Source organism: Symphalangus syndactylus, chromosome 3, assembly GCF_028878055.3.
Source record: "Symphalangus syndactylus isolate Jambi chromosome 3, NHGRI_mSymSyn1-v2.1_pri, whole genome shotgun sequence".
Classification (NCBI taxonomy): Eukaryota; Metazoa; Chordata; class Mammalia; order Primates; family Hylobatidae; genus Symphalangus; species Symphalangus syndactylus.
In genome coordinates, this window is record NC_072425.2 from 60,013,439 (window position 1) to 60,036,820 (window position 23,382).

Sequence of the window (23,382 nt, forward strand, 5' to 3'; positions counted from 1 at the left end):
CCTCCCATTCTAAACTATAATGCCTGTGGCAATGGAGGAGACCAAGAAAGCCTTCCCACCAACAACCATGCAACTGTATAAGCACTTGAGCTTATTCTCAGCTTGTCTGAACTGGCCAATATTCTGTCTTTGCTGAGCCTGAAGAAAAATGCTTTTAGGTTTTTCTCTTCTCATCAAAAATAAGCTTTTAGGCTTCAATTTTCACCTCCCTGTTCCATCACATGGAGAAATGCTCTTTTGCCTGAAGCCCATTTAAGCAAATAACTATGATGCCAAGGAGTGTCCCTCAAAATAGCAGCATGGCTAAGGGGTGGATCAGTAAGAAATTGTAATAAGCCCGTCATCACTCCAGATATGCAGCTTCAGGCAGAATGGAGTCACATGCCACGAAAACCAGGTATGAATGCTTGCCAGCACCACTGCCCAAGGAAACTGAATTTGAAGCAAAAATCAAGTCACTCAGAAAAACACATAGCACCAAATCTCAGGCTTACAACTGCTCCAGGCAAGCTGAACCTTCTTGTTGGTAAGCCAACAAGAAGCATGGGCCTCTACTCTAAAGACTATGCTTACGGCCGGACGCAGTGGCTCACGCCTGTAATCCCAGCACTTTGGGAGGCCGAGGTGGGCAGATCACCTGAGGTCGGGAGTTTGAGACCAGCCTGACCAACATGGAGAAACCCCGTCTCTACTAAAAACACAAAATTAGCTGGACATGGTGGCGTATGCCTGGAATCCCAGCTAGTCAGGAGGCTGAGGCAGGAGAATTGCTTGAACCCAGGAGGTAGAGGTTGCGGTGAGCTGAGATCATGCCATTGCACTCCAGCCTGGGCAACAAGAGCAAAACTGTCTCAAAAAAAAAGCTATGCTTACTAGCCTGGAGCATAGTCTTTAGCATGGGGGCCCATCCCATGCTTCCTTCCCTAGGAGTTGCAATTATTATAATTACAGTCATAAAATCTCTCAGGACTAATTAGGGCACCATCTTGAGTTGATTGCTCCTACCTGCAGGGTAAGAGGGCTCATGCACAGGGTTCCTATTTAGCCGGTAAATCGAGGCTCCACACATTCAATCTTATAGAACAATTAGAGATAACGAGGAGAAAATTATAAAATTGCACACAAGCTTCTGTGATGTTCAATTTGATACTTAATATGCTAAAAGTACAGCTATTATCTATGGAGAGCCCCACGCCGCAGGCTGCCTGTCCTCCTTAATGGGATTCAAGCCTTTACAACTACACTCGTTCTGCTTCTTCCTTTCCACCCATCAGAGAGGGGTCTCTGATTCTCAAATACAGAAGGGCCTGCAGGCACCTGTCCTTGTTATTGCTGAGGTTGTTTGTTTGTTTGTTTGTTTTTAATGCTTGTGTCTCTATTTCCCTGAGGTATCAGGAAACAGGTTTAGGGTCTGTCAAGGTGAAGTTGGAAGACAGAAGCCACGGTGGCTTAGAAATCACCCATCCAGGTCAGGCCACTGGGTAGAGTCAGTTGGCCCTTAGAAAAGTGCACCAAGTCATCACAGACTCCAGTCCTAGGCTGGGTGGAGGCCTTCTATGTCTGGCCTCACAAATTTTACAAAATTTATACGTGACCACATATGGAAACTGATCTAGAGTTCAAATAAGCCAGACGTCGATGGTGTGGGTTCTCAAATTTGAGCATGCATTGGAATCACCCGGAAAGCTTGTGAAAATACAGATTGCTAGCCCCCACCCTTGGAGTTTCTAATTTAGTAAATCGAAATAATTTGCATTTCTAACGAGTTTCCAGGTGACGCTGATAGAGCTGGTCTGAGGTTCACTCTTAGAAACTCTCTGCTTTAAAGAATAAAATTATGAGTAGATTGGCATGCCTTCCCCCGCCCCCACACAGATTTAAAAAGGAATCTGGTCACCCTTCTTTGTCTCCAGACGGAGTCTCCACTGCTGGTCCGACCATATTTACCTTACATCACCAAGTCTGAACTCCACGCCATCATGACCGCCGGGTTCTCTACCATTGCTGGAAGCGTCCTAGGTGCATACATTTCTTTTGGGGTAAGAATGTTTTGGAATTATGAAAACATCAACCTCTTCTTTCTTTGCTATTGTTATTTCTTTTCTTTTCCATTGCTGGTGGAAAAAGGAGGCCAAGAGAGTCTCTTTTTTGCCACATGGCAAAAGTTGGTCACAGTCGCTTTGGCATTTGAACATAGGGACCCCAAGGAGTTTCGGGGCTTCATATACCTGCTGCCTAAATGTGAGTTCTATCTGCAGAATAAAAACAGAAAAATACACTCATATGATAAAGTTGCTTTGGTTGAAAATTTAAATCTGTTAAAAAAAAAAACTATTATATCAGTCAGGGTGATCTGGACTGGGAGTCAGTAAACTATGGCCCATGGGCCAAATCCCAATTGCTCCTGTTTTTGGAAATGAATTATTGGAAAGCAACTACTTCTATTCATTTGCCTATGGCAGCTTTCATGCTACAGAGTTGAGTCGTTGTGACCCACAAAGCCAACAATATTTATTCTCTGGCCCTTTACAGAAAAACTTTTCTGACCCCTGGTCTAGAGCAGTGATTCTCAAACCTTTCTGCACATTAGAATCACCTGGGAGCTTTTAAATTCTCTAATGCCCAGGTCCATATCTCAGAGTAATTAAACTACAGTTCCTTGGGATGGGACGCAGGCATCAATATTTTTTAAAACTCCTCAGATTCTAATGTATAGCCAAGTTTGAGAGCTGGCAGTCTGTAGTATAAGGCTGGAGAATGTTATAACTGGTGCGTGCACCCCGACCCATAGAGCTTACAAGCCACACATAGACACAATCCCCAATATTGAAACTGAATAACACAGCCCAGTCACTGTGTGACTCAGGAGACTAGGATTTCTTACAAAATAAGTGGGCTTCATTGTAGGTCTTCATCCAGGCCTTGGAGTGCCAATTAGTAGGAAGAGGCAAGAAGAAAGGGGCAAAGGACAGCTGTGGAATGAGCAGCTTGAGTGGATCATCTGGGGAATGCCATCCCCACTGTAGAAATGCTGCCTCAAAAATGTTCGGGGGGAACAGGAACAGGGAGGGAGGTGCTGATCCTGGAATTCTGAAAATATGTGGAAGAGAATCCAGAAGTCATGTGAGGGCAGGTGGGAAGGGGAATGAGTGGACCTGCGATAAAGTAAACAGAAGTTGTGTACAGATTAAAGGGCCACCAGATCAATGAAGATTGTGTAAAGGCACCGAGGACCTCAGGAGAGCAAAAGGAAGATGGAGAGAGGAGAATATACACATCTGCACATGAATCATGAATCCCTTCTCCACTGCCCATCCCCTCCCCATCCCCTATCTAAAATGATGTAATGAGGCTGGGCGTGGTGGCTCATGCCTGTAATCCCAGCACTTTGAGAGACCGAGGCAGGCAGATTACCTGAGGTTGGGTGTTCAAGACCAGCCTGGCCAACATGGTTGAAACCCCAACTCTACTAAAAGATACAAAAATTAGCTGGGTGTGGTGGTGGGCTCCTGTAATCCCAGCTACTCAAGAAGCTGAAGCAGGAGAATTGCTTGACCAGGGAGGCCGAGGTTTCAGGGAGCCAAGATTGCACCACTGTACTCCTGGGTGATGGAGCGAGACTCCATCTCAAAAAAAAAAAAAAAGTTGTAATGACATACATGCTTTAGGGGCTCTCTGAACATTCAAAAGGGCAACAGAGAGGTTGAGGAATCTTCCTTGAAAGTTTCCATAACACAGGATTAATTCTCTTCTGAAACGATCAGATTTTGGTTTTATGCTTCTCCCTAGGGATGTGGTCAATTAGCACAAATGTCTCCCTTTTTTATTTTTTTTTTTTGAGACGGAGTCTCGCTCTGTCGCCCAGGCTGGAGTGCAGTGGCGCAATCTCGGCTCACTGCAAGCTCCGCCTCCCGGGTTCACGCCATTCTCCTGCCTCAGCCTCTCCGAGTAGCTGGGACTACAGGCGCCCGCCACCACGCCCGGCTAATTTTTTTGTATTTTTAGTAGAGACGGGGTTTCACCGTGGTCTCGATCTCCTTACCTCGTGATCCGCCCGCCTCGGCCTCCCAAAGTGCTGGGATTACAAGCGTGAGCCACCGCACCCGGCCTATGTCTCCCTTATCCCTCAGCCTCTCAAGGTGATGCCTGTGACTTGGCTCACTGAGCTAGAGTGGCTCTTCCAGACCTCCAAAGAAACATTGTCTTCTGGCATAGAAGCAACCCCTGCCCTGTTTCTTCCCTTGTGGAGCTCTTTGACCCTTCCTCTGAACACAAGAAAAAAGCTAATCCCAGGTTTGCCTTCTTTCTTCTGAAATTGCAGGTTCCATCCTCCCACTTGTTAACAGCGTCAGTTATGTCAGCACCTGCGTCATTGGCTGCTGCTAAACTCTTTTGGCCTGAGACAGAAAAACCTAAAATAACCCTCAAGAATGCCATGAAAATGGAAAGTGGGTAAGTGTGACACATTCACCTAATTAATGACTACCCAAGCCGGGGCGGGGGACTCCAGATTCAATATACAGCAAAAATTCAATAACCAGAAAGCACAGTGAATTACAATATTAAAGTTAGTCCAAAGACTATTTAGACTTCACCAAAAAAAGTCTTATTTTATTTCCTTTTTTTGAGACTTGCTCAAAAAAGACTTTTTTAAAGTTGCTCTGTCGCTCAAGCTGTGGTGCAGTGGTATGAACGCAGCTCACTGCAGCCTCAACCTCCCAGGCTCAAGTTATCCTCCCACCTCAGCCTCTTAAGTAGCTGATACTACAGGCATGCACCACCACTCTCAGCTAATTTTTTAAGTTTTTTAGAAACAGGGTCTCACTATGTTGACCAGGCTGATCTCCAGTTCCTGGGCTCAAGGGATCCTCCTGCCTCAGCCCCCCAAAGTGCTGGGACTTGGCCAAAATCTTGTTTAATACTTGACATAAACCTCTCTAAATACCTAATGTCAATACATTTCCATATCTGTCTGTTGTAAAGATATTTCTTTAGAAATACAGCAGAGTGTTTATGGAGCCTTGGTTTAGACAGAAAGCCATAGGATGACCATTTCTGGAGGTTCCTCTTATAAGAAAGCTGGTTCCTTTTCTTTTGCTCTGTGAAAAAGAAAGAAGAACAGTGGAAAAGACTAAGGGATTTAGGATGTTCAAGAGTATTTCATTAAATAACAGAATTCATCAGCAACCAACATGTGTCTGAAATTCACCCATACTTGTATGCAGATAAAGTCAACCATGAGCAAAAAAGCAAGTTGCCAAAGAATACAGCGTAATTCCACTTATAAAGTTACTTGGTGTGCAGACTTGCACAATGTTGTTTTTTTGTTTGTTTGTTTTGACAGGGTCTCACTCTGTCACCCAGGCTGAGCTCAAGTGATCCTCCCACCTCAGCCCCTTGAGTAGCTAGGACTACAGGCATGCACCACCACACCCAGCTAATTTTTGTACTTTTTGTAGAGACAGTATTTCGCCATGTTATCCAGACTGGTTTCAAACTCCCGGGCTCAAGCAATCTACCTGCCTCGGCTTCCCAAAGTGCTGGGATTGTAGGGTGTGAGCCACTGCACCCGGACACACAATGTATTTTTTAGAGATACAGACATGCAGGAAAACTGTATAGAAAGGGGATGATGAGTGAATTTTAGGAAGACAGATACCTCTGAGATTAGAGGGGAGGATGAGATCAAAGAAGAGTACACAGGGGGATTCAAAGTGATGGTGGCACTCCATTTTTAAATGAGGTGATGGATTTACAGGCTTCCTTGGATCATTGGTTTGTTGTTTGTTTTGTATCATTAGTTTTTATACTATTTGTATTTTATAACTATTCTCTGGCAGCTACTTGTAATAAAAATCATTTTTAAACTTGTAATTTTTTATCATTTTCCAATTTTTTATTATAAATGTCCCCAAATTTAAAAAGTAATATAAGTCACCCAGAGACTCTGGAGGCTAAGGTAAGAGGATCACTTAAGCCCAGAAGTTCAAGACCAGCCTGTGCCATGTAGCATGACCCTGTCTCTTAAAAATATATATATATATATATATATATATTTTTATATATATATATATATATATATATATATTAGCCAAGCATAGTGGCACACACCTGTAGTCCCAGCTATTCAGGAGGCTGAGGAAGGAGGATCACTTGAGCCCAGGAGTTGGAGGCTCCAATGAGCTATGATCGCACCACTTTACTCCAGCCTGAGACACAGAGCAAGACCCTATCTCTTTACAAACAAGAACAAACATGGTTAAATACTTATATGCCCACTTCATGATGTCATGGGATTCAGGTGAGTATTTTGAGCAAGGCAGGGGCCTTAGAGTTTGTCTGTCATCTAAGCTCTGATTATGCTACTTCTGCACCAATGGTGTCCATCCCCTGACAACTCCTTGGTAATTCTGGAATTGCTATTTCTTGATAAAGTGATTCAGGGAATCTTCTAGAAGCTGCAACACAGGGAGCATCCTCCTCCATCTCCCTGGTGGCCAACATCGCTGTGAATCTGATTGCCTTCCTGTCCCTGCTGTCTTTTATGAATTCAGCTCTGTCCTGGTTTGGAAACATGTTTGACTACCCACAGCTGAGTTTTGAGGTATATCACATCACGCCCCTGCCCTCTGTTTTGTTTCTGCCTATCTTTGTTTAAAAATAAAATAGATTTGTAAACAGCCCACCCTAACAACCTCAGTGGACTCTTCCACACTGTAGAAGCTTCTCATGCATCCCCCAACTTCCCACCCACCTTTTCTCTGTCTCCTATCCCCCTCCTTCCCCACAACGACAGTCAGTCTCTCCTGGCCTCTTCCCCAAGAATCCAGCTTCCTTCAAATGACCGATTTCTAGCCCTAATTCCTGATGGGTAAAGATGGGCAAGGGAAGAAGGAATTTCTATGCCTAAAGGAGACAGAGGGGTCAGGAACAGTGTTGTCACTGAGAAGGCAAAACTGAAAGCAAATCACTATTCTAATCAAGTGTCTACTTTTGGTTTCTGTAGCTAATCTGCTCCTACATCTTCATGCCCTTTTCCTTCATGATGGGAGTGGAATGGCAGGACAGCTTTATGGTTGCCAGCCTCATAGGTTATAAGACCTTCTTCAATGAATTTGTGGCTTATGAGCACCTCTCGAAATGGATCCACTTGAGGAAAGAAGGTGGACCCAAATTTGTAGACGGTGTGCAGCAATATATATCAGTGAGTAAATATTTTAATCTCTCAGCACCTCTCTTCATCACATATCTGCATTCGTCTATTACTTATGCCTCTGTGTGTCAAGCACTATGCCAGGCACCTGGGATAGATTAGAGAGCAAAACAACCTAAAATCCATTGCTCATGGAGCTCATAATGTACACAGCACTTCCGAACTTTCAGTTATGTTGGATTAGACTGTGTGTGTGTGAGTGTGTAGACACAGCTAATCATTGCCATTGTAATCATTTACTTTTAAGGACTGTGGACACAGACCCAGAGTCGCATGAGCTGGGACTGCAATCAATCAACCAAAATTTGTTGAATGCCTTTTATGTGCAATTTGCTGAGTACTGAGGCCATAGCACTGAGCAAGTCATGGGGCCCCTGCCCTCATAGTCTAGCAGCTGACAGTCTAGTGATCATAAAGCACTCTCCCTTCGAACTTAATGGATTCTGTGAGCTCTGAGAAACTGTCTAAAAGTAACATAATGCCTGGACATCCTCGAGAGATAGTGTAGATCATCACTGCTCTCCACATGGATGAGGGAGAGAAAAGGCTCAGAGTGTGTGATCTGAAAGCCTTGAGACAAGCACCCATAATTACGTCAGGACTTCTGGTCAATAGCCTGCAAGGAGGCATTCACATCTACCTGGCCTTTGGTGGGATGAGGAACTCAGGTGAGGTCATGTTTGTAGTCGAGTTTGCAACTTTCTCCCCTGGAGAACAGAATTGTCACACTGGAAACTCAAGGAAATGGTGAACATTCCTGAGCACCCCTAGTACTCATTGAAACAATCCATTTGGAATTAATGTCTCAGGCATGTATTTGGTTTAAAAATGAAAGGGGAGGAAAAGCAGCCTGCCTAAGGTTCTGAGTCTGCTCACCCACAAACAACACTACCATCCTTCCCAGCTTCCCAAAGAACAAGCCTGCAGATTTACTCCCACATAGCACACCAGTGTAACAGCCCACTCCTGGGGAGCACTGATTTATATTTTACAGCTGGGGCATTTTGACCCACACATCTGACATGAGCAGGGGGCTCTGTAGATTTCCCTGTTCTCGCATGTTCATTCTTCAACTAACCTCTCAGTAAAGCTTGGCCAATTATCCTCATTGTTTAGATGCCACCAAAACCAGTTTGTTTCCCTGCCAAAAGTAAACAATAGGCTAAATTAAGTGAAATGTTTTCTATCCCCAATTGCCAGTTGCCAGGAGAGAATCGCTTTGTTAATGAGCAAACCGGGCTCTGTGTTCTGGCAGCACGAAGCAATTTTGTGGAAAGGTTATTACGAGGGTAGAGACAGAACAGTAGAGCTGATTGAGTTTAGGGGTGAGCCCAACCAAAGGCAGGCAGAGACAGAACATTTGGAAACAGGAGCTCAGTGGCCTCTGCTATTGTTGAGTCATGATGGGAAAGGCATTTTGTTTCTCCAAATTTCTGATTTGCAATCAACAAAATGCAGATGTGTCCCAGCAATTTTTGCTCACAACCTAGAAGTGGAGAAGGGCATCCCAACAGTCTCCTGGAAAAGGTGCCACAGAACAGAACGTACCATGTGGGTCTGTGAGGCAAAACCCCAGTGATATCCACTGAATTATGCCCATGCCGACCTCCATCTGAGATAAGAGGGAGAATACTATGCAGCCCCCATGCCCCTAGGACGAGCCGTTTATTCCATCACTTTCTCTTTCCTAAAGATAATACTTTGCCTGTTTTTATTCATTTGTTTACATGGAACACATACCATAGTATAGAATTCAAAAGTTCCAAAAAAAGATAAAGGAAAAAGTAAGGCATCCTTCTTATTTCTCTGGAGCTCTTCTCCCTAGAATGTATATACTCACTGTTTTTAACCTTGTCCTTTGCACTTAATAATGTGTCTCAGGTACCTTTCCATATCAGTGCCTGTGACATAGTATTCTATTGTATAGCACACCATAATTCATCTTAACTAGTCCCATGCTGATAAGCAGTTATCTGTTTTTTCACTATCAGAGATAGTGTTAAAATGACCATCCTATACGTATGGCATCTTTGCCTGTGCAGACACAAGGAGAGCTTTGAGGTGTGTTATTAATATCTTCCTAGTACGGTGCAACTCTTTTCATCACATCATCTTGCACATTTGTGGGCAAAGTCAATGTGGAATTATTCCAGCCTCCTTTTTCTCTTCTAAAACCCATCATGGCCACATCTGTGTATCCCCTTCCCACTTATCCCTGGAAAGGGGAAAGAGGAGTTTCCAGCTCTTTATGTCATCTTTCTCCCCACAATCTCTTAATAAGCATGCCTGGTTTTGAAGCCACCTGAACCAAATGAAAAGCACTAGAATAAAAGTGGGGAACAAGGACAGCTTTTCCAGGAAGGGTAGACTGCATACCTACTTGAAATATTTTTTTCCTGCCGGCTATATGCGCGCTGATGGAAAATATCAACAAAGGAGAGTTCTCAGAAACCGTGAGAGAGAAGAGGGGCCTTGGAATCAACAAAAATCTTACCATGGCCACTTGAGTCTTGAATGAGTGTAGCATTGCTCGGTTTGTTCTTTGAACAAAATCACAGAGTTTTGAGAATATTGCAAAAGTATTGCTTCAGTCACGTGGGTACCTTTGTCAGACTGGGTGTGCCTCTGGTGAACAATAGAGTACACAGAATCTTCTGAGCCTCCTATAGTCAGTCCTCAAACTGAGGAAAAATTGTCTGGCCTAAGCAGCATCTCTTGAGTCACAGGGCCACACCCATGCTTTCACGAATTCATCTTCCATCCTCTCTGACTGCCCCATGAAAGGGATGTTCCTTCTCCTACTTCCAACTGGGCATCCTAATATTCCCAAGGAGCGGTCAGAGTTGTGGTGCACACACCATGGCCAGACTATAACAAAGCCCCTGTGGTAGCTGAGAATTGCCTTTTTACTAACATAATTATTTTTAAATTATATCCTTTTCACTGAATTATAATTTACATACCAAATTAAGAGCGCAGTTTTGATGTCACCTGTGTAACCAAAACTATAATCAACATATAGAATATCTCTATCACACCTTTAAAAAAAAAAAAAAGTTTTCCTCATGGCCATTTGTAGTCAACAACCCCACTCCCATCCCCACCCAAAGACCTAGTCCCAGGCAACCAATATCCATTCTTTCACTGTAAATTATTTTTGCATATTCTAGAATTTCTTTTATTTTTATTTTTGAAATGGAGTCTCACTCTGTCGCCCAGGCTGTAGTGCAATGGTGCGATCTCAGCTCACTGCAACCTCTGCCTCCTGGGTTCAAGTGATTCTCCTGCCTCAGCCTCCCGAGGAGCTGGGATTATAGGCACACACCATCATGGCTGGCTAATTTTTTTTTTTTTTTGTATTTTTTAGTAGAGGCAAGGTTTCACCATGTTGGCCAGGATGGTCTTGAACTCCTGACCTGAAGTAATCTACCCTCCTCTGCCTCCCAAAGTGTTGGGATTACAGGCGTGAGCCACCGCACCCAGCCCTAGAATTTCATATACATGTGCTCACTTGCATTCATGTCGTTGCATGTATTTCCTTTTTATTGCAAAGCAGCATTTCATTTTATGGGTATCCACAATTGTTTATCCATTTGCCTACTGAATGACATTCAAGTTGTTTCCACCATGAGGCTATTTAATAAAGCCACCATAAATATTTATGTACAATCTATTTGTGGCATGTGTTTTTGTTTCTCCTAGAAAAATTGCTGGGTCACTCAGGCAGAGCATGTAAACTTAAGAAGAAACTTCCATACTGTTTCACAAACAGACTGTGTCATTTTACATTCCCACCAGCAATGTATAAAAGTTCTACTCACTTCACATCCTTGTCAACACTTTGTATTGTCCGTTTTTTAATTTTAGTGAAGGTAGAGTAATATCTCATTGTGGCTTTATTTTGCATTTCCCTGGTGATCAATAATGTTGAACATCTTTTCATGTACTTTTTGGTTATTTGCGTAGCTTTTGTGAAGTATCTAAATCTCTATCCATTTTTCCTTGACTGTTGGTCATCTTATTGAGTTATAACAGTTCTTTATATAGTCTGAATAAGTCCTTTTTCAAGTAAATGTAATGTGAATATTTTCTGGGACCAATTTTGTATCTCCAGCAACTAGTCCTGTCCCTGGCACACTGTAGCAGATGGCCAGGTCATATGGAATATCAGAAGGTATTATTGACCAGGAAGCAGCATTTGTAGAAGCCAAGGCTACCAACTGTAAGTCCTTTGTAGAGAGTCACTGAGTCCACACAGCCCCCTTCCATTTTCCCACAAAATTCAAGTGGAGATGGTAAAAGGGGTCTAGGAAGTAATGGGTATTTGATACCATGGACTGTGCATTTATTTGTCAATATTGAATTTATGGTCAAAATGAAGCCCAGTTGGATGTCAGATTTATTAAGCCAGATCAAATTGTGTATACATACATTTTTATGCTTGCTTACAGATTCGTTCTGAGATAATCGCCACTTATGCTCTCTGTGGTTTTGCCAATATCGGGTCCCTAGGAATCGTGATCGGCGGACTCAGTAAGTGAAAATAACATACTTCAACAACACAGATGTGCCATAGACATACTTGGATCTCCATTTTGCTCTGTAATGTTATGTCAGAAAAAACAAAGGCCTTTGCAACAGTCATGAGTCCTCTGGGGTCTATTTTTTTTTATCTCTAGTCTGCAATATAGTTTTCCCTTGCACACCCAAACTGACCTTAGGAGAAATTTTCTCAAACATACAGGTGCTTCTCCCAGCCCAGGGGTGACCTGTAGGCTTCACCTTGCATGCCAATGCCAATAGGTCTATGATGGGCACCTGGAGAAGGATTCTGAGAGCCATTGGAAGTCCAGTGGGAGAATGCTGTGATTTCTCAGTGGTGTCTGCCACGGGCATAGAAGTAGATGGTGACAGTTGAGTTGCACATCATCTCCTTAGTCTATGCCTCTGCCACTCTTTTGCCTTGCCATGACCTCAATAAACAGCCCTTTGGATGAAACTTAGGAGGTGTTTCTTCTGTGGAGAGTGAGGCTTTTGGCAAACAAGCCTCTTCCCTTCTTCCCACAGCAGAGAATTTCTCTGTATGTGGAGTTTATTACTAAGTTCTTGAATCTTGAATTTCCCAGCTAAGTTAAAGAAAAAAAAAAAAAAAGTCAGCTGACCTGAGGCCAGCCCCAGAACAATTTTCAGAGGCTAAGAGTTTTACTCAATACTTCAGCATTGATCTCACATTCCTCCTTCCATGTTTCCCAGCATCCATGGCTCCTTCCAGAAAGCGTGATATCGCCTCGGGAGCAGTGAGAGCTCTGATTGCGGGGACAGTGGCCTGCTTCATGACAGCCTGCATCGCAGGTACTGCACCCTGTCCTTTGTGTCCCGGTGCCCACAGGATGAATGGCAGCTTTCAGGACAGGCAGTGCCTCCAGCTTGCATGTGCAGCACACACTGCCACAGAAATAAGTCCACAGAAGAGAGTCAGAGCTGCTCTTAAGCACATTGTAAAGTTAAATGTGTGCAGTGTGGTGGAGAAGCTAAGAACAGAATGAGGGTTCAGTGACTTCCTTAATTAATGAAATAAATGGGGCCAGGTGCAGTGGCTCACGCCTGTAATCCCAGCACATTGGGAGGCCAAGGCGGGCGGGTCACCTGATGTCAGGAGTTTGAGACCAGCCTGACCAACATGGCGAAACTGCATCTCCACGAAAAATACAAAAATTAGCTGGGCACGCACCTGTAATCCCAGCTACTTGGGAGGCTGATGCACTTGATCGCTTAAATCCGGGAGGCGGAGGTTGCAGTGAGCCGAGATCATGCCACTGCACTCTAGCCTGGGCAAAAGAGCAAGACTCTGTCTCAAAATAAATAAATGAATATATAAATACATAAATAAAACTAAAAAATAAATAATAAAATAAAAGGGACTCTGTTCCGCTTCTAGGCATACTCTCTAGCACTCCTGTGGACATCAACTGCCACCACATTTTAGAGAATGCCTTCAACTCCAGTTTCCCTGGAAACACAACCAAGGTGATATCTTGTTGCCAAAGTCTGTTGAGCAGGTATTGTATTCTTGATTATAATTTCTTTATACTCCATTAATAATCAAATCAGACCTAAATAGCCCATCCACTTAAATTTTTTTTTTTTTGGAGACGGAGTCTCGCTCTGTCACCCAGGCTGGAGTGCAGTGGCGCAATCTCCACTCACCCATCCACTTAATTTTATAACTTTATGACTATTTAAAAGTAAGAACTTATGCAGTGATTCTAACCACCTTTCACTCTGACTTTTCTCAGATAAGACTAGCAACTATAACACTAGCTAGTGCTACTCAAGCATTTAATATGCACCCAGCTGTGTGTTAGGTACTTTGTATGAATTAGCTCACTTAAACCTTGCAACCACTGTATAAGTTGGGCACTTTTTTTTTTTCATTCCGTAAAATTAAGGCTTAGGGAAGCTATGTCTACTCCAGCAAAACTAGCACAAGCACAAGTGAGATACAAAATTCAGGTTGATCTGCCTGCTAAGCCTATGCCCTTAACTGCTACCCTCTGCTGGCTCCCCTTCAAGGGGATCCAGGCTGTCCAGACAACACAATGATCGTCTGTGGTGAATGAGAAACTACCAGTGACCCATGCCAGCCACCCCCACCCTGCACAGTTTCTATTTGCAAAATCAATGTTCCCACCCAAGGTGCCATCCTTAATGTGCAAGTGTTTTATAAGGATTGATTCTATCCTATCTTTGCTTGTTATGGAGGAAATAGGGAAAGTTCTTGAGGACACCCAGAATTTAGGAGCCAAAGCAAATTCCCCAGTGTCTCTGTCCTTTAATCCACCCTAACCAGAACGTGAGCGAGAAAATCCACTTCCTGCCCTGAACTATTTTTAATGTCATTGTCTGCTCACCTACTGTTTCTGCCATCTCATGTAACTGTTTCTTTCCACTTTCCACCAGCACTGTTGCCAAGGGTCCTGGTGAAGTCATCCCAGGAGGAAACCACGGTCTGTATTCTTTGAAGGGCTGCTGCACATTGTTGAATCCATCAACTTTTAACTGCAGTGGGATCCCTAATACATTTTGAGGTCAGCCACTTCTCCAGTGGAACTCTAAGTACAGATGCTAAATTTTCTACTTTGGAGAGAAAAAAAAAAAAAAAGCTATTGTCCACAGATTGATACTTCCATCATGGAATCAGCTTTAATTGCAAGGAATGAAGGAAAACAAGAGTGGACCTTCAGAGCTACAACATCTTCCTCCTCCCCTTCCCTCCCCACCAGCCCCTTCCCCACTGAGAACCGCTATGATGTCCCAAAGTGAGGTGGTGTTGTTTCCAGTCTCAATGGGATTTTCTGACTTTAATGTTTGCAAGGCATTTCACCAGAATACAGCTATAAATGGCAGCTCCCAACAACTGGGCTCTGACTCACCCACACCCACTTAGTGTCCACTAAGTAGTCCAGGGTGACTCAGTTTAAGCACATCTCAGGTGAGGTACACTCTGCATATACCTTGGCTTACCTGAAATAGCCTAAACTTGAATCTCACATAAGGGAAAACTAGTCATCAATCACCAACTCATTGACTACCCTCAGGAAGTCCTGCAGAAATCAAGAGTCCTTGGGGAGAACACGTGGACCATACCAAAACCAGGGTTTAAATCCATTCTGCTTAAGAGTTCTATCAGTCAGTTTAAGCATAAATTACGCAGCAGAAACAACCCAAAAACCTCAGTGGCTTACAGATTTATTTTTCACTCACATGTTTGTAACGATCCATGTTGGTTGTAATCCATATTGCTTCAGGACCCAGTCTAAAGGAGCAGCCTCTAAGTGGGGCATGTTGGTCTTAAGAGGAAAAAGAAAGGTGGGAACCACATGATGGCTCTTTCATCTTCCTCTTGGAAATGATACCCTTTACTTCCATGACATTCCATTAGCCAAAACAAGTCCTGTGACAGGCACGATGTCAGTCACCACAGTTAAATTATCCTGTCATAGGGAGGGATAGTGAATATTTTGCAGAAGTAATATGATACACCATAAGGGTATATGATATCCATGTCTCCCTTCAAGGAGCCATCCTGTTGTAGGCCATAACGGTAGGCCATGTGCACATTTGGTAATGTATTCCTGGTGACAAAGCAGCTACTCTTCAATCAAAAGCCGTGTAAGAAGCAGTTGAGGAAAAAAAGGCCTGGTTGAGCTCTGAAAACCTTGCGTTGATAATTTCATTGACCAGGATGGCATCAGTATCTAACTTGAAGAATGGGTGTCAGTGTCTAAGAAAAAATTCCAGAGACAATGGTGGTGTGCTCTTTAATGAAATGCCCATTGCCACTGCTCTTAATAGCATGAAGACCACATGCTGTGAGAAAACACAAATATTAATTACCAAGTCAAGAAATAGACACTGAATGTGAAAAAGGTTTTGAAATACCTTAAGTAACTTATTTTGTTTCTATTTTTCCTTCTGTTTGTGTACAAGAGTAATTTAAAAGAAAATTCTATGTGTAAATAGTTGGGGTTTTTTGTGTGTTTTTTGTGGTGGTGAAGGAGGAGGCCAAATGTCCAGAGGACTGTTTATCCCTGAAGTACGATATACTAAAATATTTCTCATTATTTGTATCAATTTTCCTTGGAGCTCAATGTGCCCTTGCAGTCTTCAGGCTTTATTTTAGGAAAATATATTTGCATGTTTTCCCCCCATTCTCAATGTTTGGTGTCCTGGTTCATCATGCCCCACAGAATGTTATGTATATGTATTATACCATTCCTCTGTGGACATGCATTTACTTTGTTTACAGGTTTTGGTTTGGGAGTTCTCTTTTTCGTACTTTGGATAGTGCATGTACATTTACTTTGCATGCTGGTGCTTTTTTTTCTATAGCAATGGTGTCTGATAGGCATATGCAAGTCACATGTAATTTAAGATCTAGTAGCCACACTAAAAAACAGGTAAAATTAATTTTAATATATTTAACTCAATATATTGGAGATATTATTGCAGTAAGATATTTTTCATTCTTATCAAACTAAGTCTGGTTTGCATATCTCAGTTGAGACACTAAAGTTTTACTGATAATACTTAATCCATGTTTAGATTTCATAAAATCTAAATTTGCAAAGTAAATTTACACACCCATGTTGGTCTAAATGTGCTTAAAAGTTTTCCAATAACTGAAATGAGTATCAGTTTTAAATTTAAAAATTTATTACTTGGTTACTCCATATTTCAGGTATTAGTGGCTACCATATTGGTCAGAGCAGTTTCGTAGGCTGCTTTCCTAGGTTTGAAGTGTGTGTATATTTCTGGTATTATAAGATGTCAGAGTGGTTTTTGGAGAAATATGTTGTCTTAATTTTTACCTGCTTTGATATGACCTTTCTGTGTATATGTGTGACATTCCTTTATAAATGCAACATGTTTGCATAGGTCCTACACTGATTCCTTATTAATGCTGTGCATCCTTGAACTGAGAAAAGGGGTATTATTCCTGAGCTATATTATAAGAGGATAGTAAAGGCCAAGGACCAGGAAAATGACCTGGTTAAGCCTCTTGAGCTTGTTATCTCCAGAAACCTCACCAATACCCTGTGAACGTTGTAAGTGGCCCTTCTCCCAGTGAAACAACCTAATGGAAGTTTTGGTGCGTGGTGATGTTTTTATTCCTCTTTAGCAGACGTAGAAGCTGGAGGCTGCTTGTTTTCCCCAGTTTCTCCTTCACCCACCTACATATAGTGGGCAAAGATGGCACGCCTATGTTTTTCAGCTGTTTGAGCCCGCTCACTGCTGACAGATTGTTGTTCTTGGTCTGTGCTCCCCGACCTTGCTTCAAGCCAAGGCTGCGACATCTCCTTGGGAGAACTCCATACTCTGTCCAGTCCACCCATGAAATCCAAAGCCCCTAGCCACCTCTGTGTCTTCCCACTGGTAGTTTTCCCTAATCTGAAAGCCCCTTTTTTTTTATACAGTATTATGGTTCCAGATATGAGTGTTTCCTCATTTCAATGAAGATGGGTGTTTACTGCTGCTTATTCTCCGTGTTGTTTTCTATTGGTTTGCAAAAAAAAAGGGGAGAGGGGCAGAAATGATATTTCTCTTCGCAATCCAGAAACTGGTTATAAACAAATTCTCTGACCCTGGAGAGGCCTTAGGGTCTCAGCCAAAAATAGATTTGAGTCATGGGATATGGAGCATTGTCTGATTTTTTTTTCCCCCATTGGTAAAGTCAACATATCCCAGCAGTTAGGTCTAAGTGACAGTCTCTGTAACTATGCAGATTACTAACAGGCATTCATTTTGCAAATACTCCCACTTGATTGCTTTCATATTTCTGTAGTTTAATTAGGCTGGTAGGGCACTGTGAAGAGCTTAAGACGTGCACTTGTCCAATAAGACTGATTTCCAGTTACAGAACAATTCCAAAAATCAAGTATGCTTATAAAGAAGGTATTATAAGCCAACGAGGACACAGTGTGCCAAGAAGGATTAAGCTACCCTGACTGTACTGGAGTGGGGCAAGGGGAGGCAATCACTCACATTTTAAACAGGCAGGAGCGCAGGACTCAATAACTGTCTCTGGTACAGGTACACCACGTGATGCTAATGAACCATATGGTCCTAAGAAAGGCTGCCCTTTACAGCCTGTTACTTAATTTTGTTTTAAGCTCAAGCAGGAAGAAAAGCATTGATTTTTCTTTTTCTGGCTCTAAAAACTACACAACCTTGTGATAACAATGATATTTTCCTTTATATCACAAAGGCAATGTGACTGCTCCTTGGTTATAGAATGAGTATTTTCAACCTGGTTATTAGTGGGCTACTTTGCGTTTTCATTCCAGGAAACTGGAGATTAAACAAACAGTGAACCTACATCAAGTCAGCCCTTCTTAACCATTATGCATTTTGCAAAATGGAAGGACAGTGGCTGGTATTAGGGATATAGCCTATAGCCACAAAACAGAGAAAAGTACTCAAGTGACAACCTTGAAATTTAGTCCTCTGGCCACTGACAACCAACCACTTTGCCATGAGAAACCAGGATTAGGAAAAAACTGAAGTCTTACAAGCCATATGAACACGAAGAATTAGAGCCTACCTCTTCCAAGTACTGGCCATGCTTCCAATAATATTCATAAAATAAGAGAATAGGAAAACCTTAGGTCATTCAGAAATGCTTCATCTCTCCTTCCACCTTCTGGTCATGCAGAACTGGCAAACCCACAGATCACTATGGCCAAGAGCAAAGCTGGGGCAGTATTCCCCGGTCTAAACGAAATCCTTTCAACTGCAGGGTGCCTATCTCATTCCATGATTATTTGTCCATATGTCTAACCTCTAGAATACTAGTTCTTATGTATCTTCAGTACCTAGTACCTGGCATTCAGTAGACATTCAGTAAATATTTGTTTAACCAATGAATGAGTGAATGAATGAGGACCACAAAATAGCTAACCTTCACACAAGCAAGAACAGTTGACTGGCTAACTTACAGAATCTCATTAAAAATGCATACCTGTCTTAAACGTTGCAAATTGAGAAATTGAAAATCTTCCTCTCATCTTAATCTAATTTCCTATAGTCGGTCGCAGTTAATATTTTGATGTCCCTGTGAATTTTTCTCTCTATATGATAAACAATACAGTAAGTTATAATATCAGAGTGGATGAGTCTTCTTTCTAGCCCAATGCCTGAATCACTTTCACATTTCCCCCTTCCTCTTAGCAAAATCGGGTAAATAATTTTGCTTGTCTTACAATATCAACTGTGTTGTACAATGATTAGCAAACAAAGTTCAGGAGATTGGCCTTCTTGATCATGTGCAATCCAAGCCTACAGTTTAGTAGTGTTGACTATGTCGACGCTAAATGGAATTATTAGATGTATCCCAAAAGCCAACATAAATAAATGCATAAATAAGTGTAGCTGGATTCTCACTATATGAGCAATTGTTCTGCTATCATATTTGGAAAAGCTCTTCTAGGAAACAGAGAACAAGCTGGTTGCTACTTCTAGCAGGTATGGAAATGTGATCCAGCAGCCAAGAGCCCAGCTCTGGAGCTGGACTGCCAGGGCTCAGATCTTGGCCCCACCAGTCACTAGATCCATTACCTTGGAAATTTGTGTAACCACTCTGTCTCAGTTTCCCCATCTGTCAAATGCAAATAAACATACTTCTCCCTCATCTTTTTGTGAGGATTAAGTACGTTTGCATGTAAAGCACTTAAAAGAATACCCCACAGAGAAAGGCTATAAAATATTCTTTTTCTTCATTGAGACGTAATTTATGTATGTAAATGCACAGATTCTATGTAAACAGTCTGATGCATCTTGACAAATGTGTATACTCACATGACAATCCCCCCAGTCAAATGTAGCTCACTGACTTTCTTCGAAAGTTCCCTAGTATCCCAATCTCACCCCTATCCCTCCAGGCAAGCCTGATTACTTTTCTTTCCCCTATAGATTAGAGAGAATTTCATATAGATGGAATTATACAATGCATGCTCTTTTGTTCCTTGTTTTTCTCACCCAACATAATGTATATGTTTTATCCAGTAGGTCGTTCTGTCTTTATTGCTGAGTAGTAGTTCACTATATACCACAATTTCTATATCCATTCTACTCTTGATGGACATTTAGGTTGCTTTTAGTTTTTACAGAATATTTGTTTTTGAAGAACTTTCATTTTCCACACATTCTTTAGGTGTTTCAGAAAATGCTACGCTCTGGAAATATGAATTGGGATGTGCAGGTGTGATTTACCCACACGGTAGTTTGTTTCCTATGGCCCTTTCTTTCCCTCCTCATCTTCAGAGCCTCCTTACTTATCTGTTGTTCTTCACAGGGATTTAGAAAATTGTTGGCTTCAGGCCACAAAATGGGAGACCGGTGATGAGTGAGTCGCAAAAGGGAATAACAGGGCAACCAGAGCACCATGAGGTCACTGGTGGTTGAATAGGATTTGATTAGCCAGGCCCTGTGCCACATAACAGCCCGTTGCTGCATTTTGAGAAAAATCACTTGGCTTTTCTTAGTCTCCAATAAAAGTAAGAGTTACATTCGCATTTGACTTCATATGTTTATAGTACAGGAACATGAATGAAAACGTAAGAAACAAGAAATGTGAAAAACACTTGGAAGTTTGAAAGTAGTGCAAGAAAGCCTGACGTACGTGAGCGTTGAGCTCTGCTCGCTCTGAAACCGATTTTGCCTCAAGCAGCTTGCAAGTTACAGAAGCGTCTGTTGGCTGAAAATTCGGCTGAAAATTTTGTTATTCAGTGGCTACAATAAATGTAATCCCATTTATGGGAAAGGCTGGCCGGTTCTTGAAAGCACTTGTGCAAAACAAAGACCCTAATTCTTATTAGAATTCACCCATCAAAACTCAATGCCGCAGCCCATTCTGACAAGGACATCTCGAGTTGAGGATTATTTGCTGTCTTTAACAAGTCCATTTATCAGTGTCCGGCCCGGGAAAATAGTTTATCCAGAAAGCGAGGGTCTCCGCCGCTACTTAAACCAAATGGAACCAAACAGAAGGAAACAATTTGTTCTCGGGGACTCAGTAGAGTCCTCTGTCGCAGTCTGATTTGACTACTCTGTTTCCATAGCAACAGACGAGGCGTCCTCGAACCAGCGAGACGTGCGGAACATGATGTGCTCGCAGGAGGCTGCAGCTGGACGCTGAGGAACGCTGTTTTGTTTTGTTTCTCAAAAGCTACTGAAGTATTCAGAAAGAATCCAATCAAAATTGCATTTAAAATGGGGGGGGGGGTTGTTCTTTTCTGGCCTTTCAGATGACATGAGGATGAAATCAATTTCTGAAATGCGTTCTCCTTCCTCTTACCAGTAATACCAGGAATATGCTTGAGGGGAATTTTAATCAGGTTAAAGGTTTTTACCTGTGCCTCTGCTGAGGTGTATAGCACAGACAGCGACCAGAAATGAATAGCAAGGAAACGTACAGATCCTGATAGTCTCCCCAGCAACTGGCTGGGGATCTGTATGGGCCTGAGAGGACAAAGGCAGAGATTTGGAATCTGCAGGTGGCTCCAGAATATCCTGTGTTGTCTCGCTAACTAGATTAGGAGAGGCACTCAGGAAGGCATTTTATCTCTTCCTCTTTTTATAATAGCTTTTGCAAAATGCTTCGTTGCAAACGTAATCATATTTGTTGTAGAAAAATTCATAATCTTAAGAAAATAAGAACTTTACCCATATTACAAAAATATATCGAGTGCTAATAATCCATGATGTATCGTCATTCAATGTCTGTGTGTGTGTGTGTGTATGTGTAACACTTTTTAAATAAGATCACACTATTGTGATTTATTTTGAGGAAGCTTTTCCCCTCTCCCCTTTAATATGTCAAGAACATTTTCCCACATTAAATATTCTTTTACATCATCATTTTAAAATCACCGAAGGGCATTCCATTATATGAGGAACCATAATTTAACTTATCCCCTATGGTTGGCCATCATGGATATTTCCTATATTTTATGACTATTAACAAATGAGCAATAAATGTTGTAGTCAAATATTTGCACAAATTCATGACTAGCGATGATTTTTTTTCTTGCAAGTCATATAAAAAGGGCAGAGACACATAGAGATTTGTCTGCCAACAGCATGTCTCCTATCTTATGCCAGGCCTCTGGACAAAACCAAATGATCAATCATGGAATAGATAACATATTTCCAATACAAAGTCAGACTACTTCCAGTAATCAAAAGCTCAGATTCTGCTAGCAAGGAAGAAAGTCATTGACGTTGTACACAACAAAGACATCCAGTTATATCTGTCCACTGAAATAAAAAGAAGGTAGTTGAAACAAGTCAGCAAGCCTGGGCTTATGTGTGATTTCATACACTAACCACTGACATCCACTTTGTATTAATAACAACCTTTGGCAAATGACATACCAGGTTATCCTCATCGGATTAAAGATGAATTTTCTAGTTGCAGTGTTGGAACTATAAACAGTTTATGTCTTCAGTGTCCTTTTACACTGACAACACAGATGCTTTGGGTATGAATAAGACAAAAGCAAGTTGCCCGACCATCCTTGCCCTAAGTCCAGGAAGAAAAGAGGAGTCCTAGCCCTCAGCGAATCAAAAATTATGGTACCAGTGAGAGGTGACAGCGTGCTGGCAGTCCTCACAGCCCTGGCTCGCTCTCGGCGCCTCCTCTGCCTGGGCTCCCAGTTTGGCGGCACTTGAGGAGCCCTTCAGCCCGCCGCTGCACTGTGGGAGCCCCTTTCTGGGCTGGCCAAGGCCAGAGCCTGCTCCCTCAGCTTGCAGGGAGGTGTGGAGGGAGAGGCGTGAGCGGGAACCGGGGCTGCGCCGCGGTGCTTGCAGGCCAGGTGGAGTTCCGGGTGGGCGTGGGCTTGGCGGGTCCTGCACTCAGAGCAGCCGGCCAGCCCTGCTGGCCCTGGGCAATGAGGGGCTTAGCACCTGGGCCAGCGGCTGCGGAGGGTGTACTGGGTCCCCCAGCAGTGCCAGCCCACCGGCGCTGTGCTCAATTTCTCGCCAGGCCTTAGCTGCCTTCCAGTGGGGCAGGGCTCGGGACCTGCAGCCCACCATGCCTGAGCCTCCCACCCCCTCCGTGGGCTCCTGTGCGGCCCGAGCCTCCTCCACCAGCGCCACCCCCTGCTCCACGGCGCCCAGTCCCATCGACCACCCAAGGGCTGAGGAGTGTGTGCGCACGGCACGAGACTGGCAGGCAGCTCCATCTGCAGCCCCGGTGCGGGATCCACTGGGTGAAGCCAGCTGGGCTCCTGAGTTTGGTGGGGATGTGGAGAACCTTTATGTCTAGCTCAGGGATTGTAAATACGCCAATCGGCGCTCTGTATCTAGCTCAAGGTTTGTAAACACACCAATCAGCACCCTGTGTCTAGCTCAGGGTTTGTGGATGCACCAATGGACACTCTGTATCTAGCTACTCTGGTGGGGCCTTGGAGAACCTTTGTGTGACACCCTGTGTCTAGTTAATCTGGTGGGGACGTGGAGAACCTTTGTGTCTAGCTCAGGGATTGTAAACGCACCAATCAGCGCCCTGTCAAAACAGACCACTTGGCTCTACCAATCAGCAGGATGTGGGTGGGGCCAGATAAGGGAATAAAAGCAGGCTGCCCCAGCCAGCAATGGCAACCCGCTGG

General features: G+C 43.0%; 1 protein-coding gene across 5 annotated transcripts in view; it reads left to right on the forward strand.

The window, feature by feature from the left end:
- The window catches only part of SLC28A3 (solute carrier family 28 member 3), a 111,460-nt gene extending 94,054 nt beyond the window's left edge, over positions 1–17,406 (forward strand). For 2 of the 5 annotated variants that reach the window (XM_055272106.2, XM_063636938.1), the window contains 8 exons: positions 1,914–2,039; positions 4,322–4,452; positions 6,436–6,604; positions 7,007–7,204; positions 11,665–11,746; positions 12,467–12,565; positions 13,152–13,272; positions 14,174–16,657. In XM_055272106.2, the coding sequence (XP_055128081.1) occupies positions 1,914–2,039; positions 4,322–4,452; positions 6,436–6,604; positions 7,007–7,204; positions 11,665–11,746; positions 12,467–12,565; positions 13,152–13,272; positions 14,174–14,300 (1,053 nt within the window). In that variant the 3' untranslated portion in view covers positions 14,301–16,657. Of the gene's footprint in view, positions 1–1,913; positions 2,040–4,321; positions 4,453–6,435; positions 6,605–7,006; positions 7,205–11,664; positions 11,747–12,466; positions 12,566–13,151; positions 13,273–14,173 lie in introns of all 5 variants that reach the window. The other 3 variants (XM_063636940.1, XM_063636939.1, XM_055272107.2) reach the window with 2 other exon arrangements.
- Positions 17,407–23,382: the final 5,976 nt, after the last annotated feature.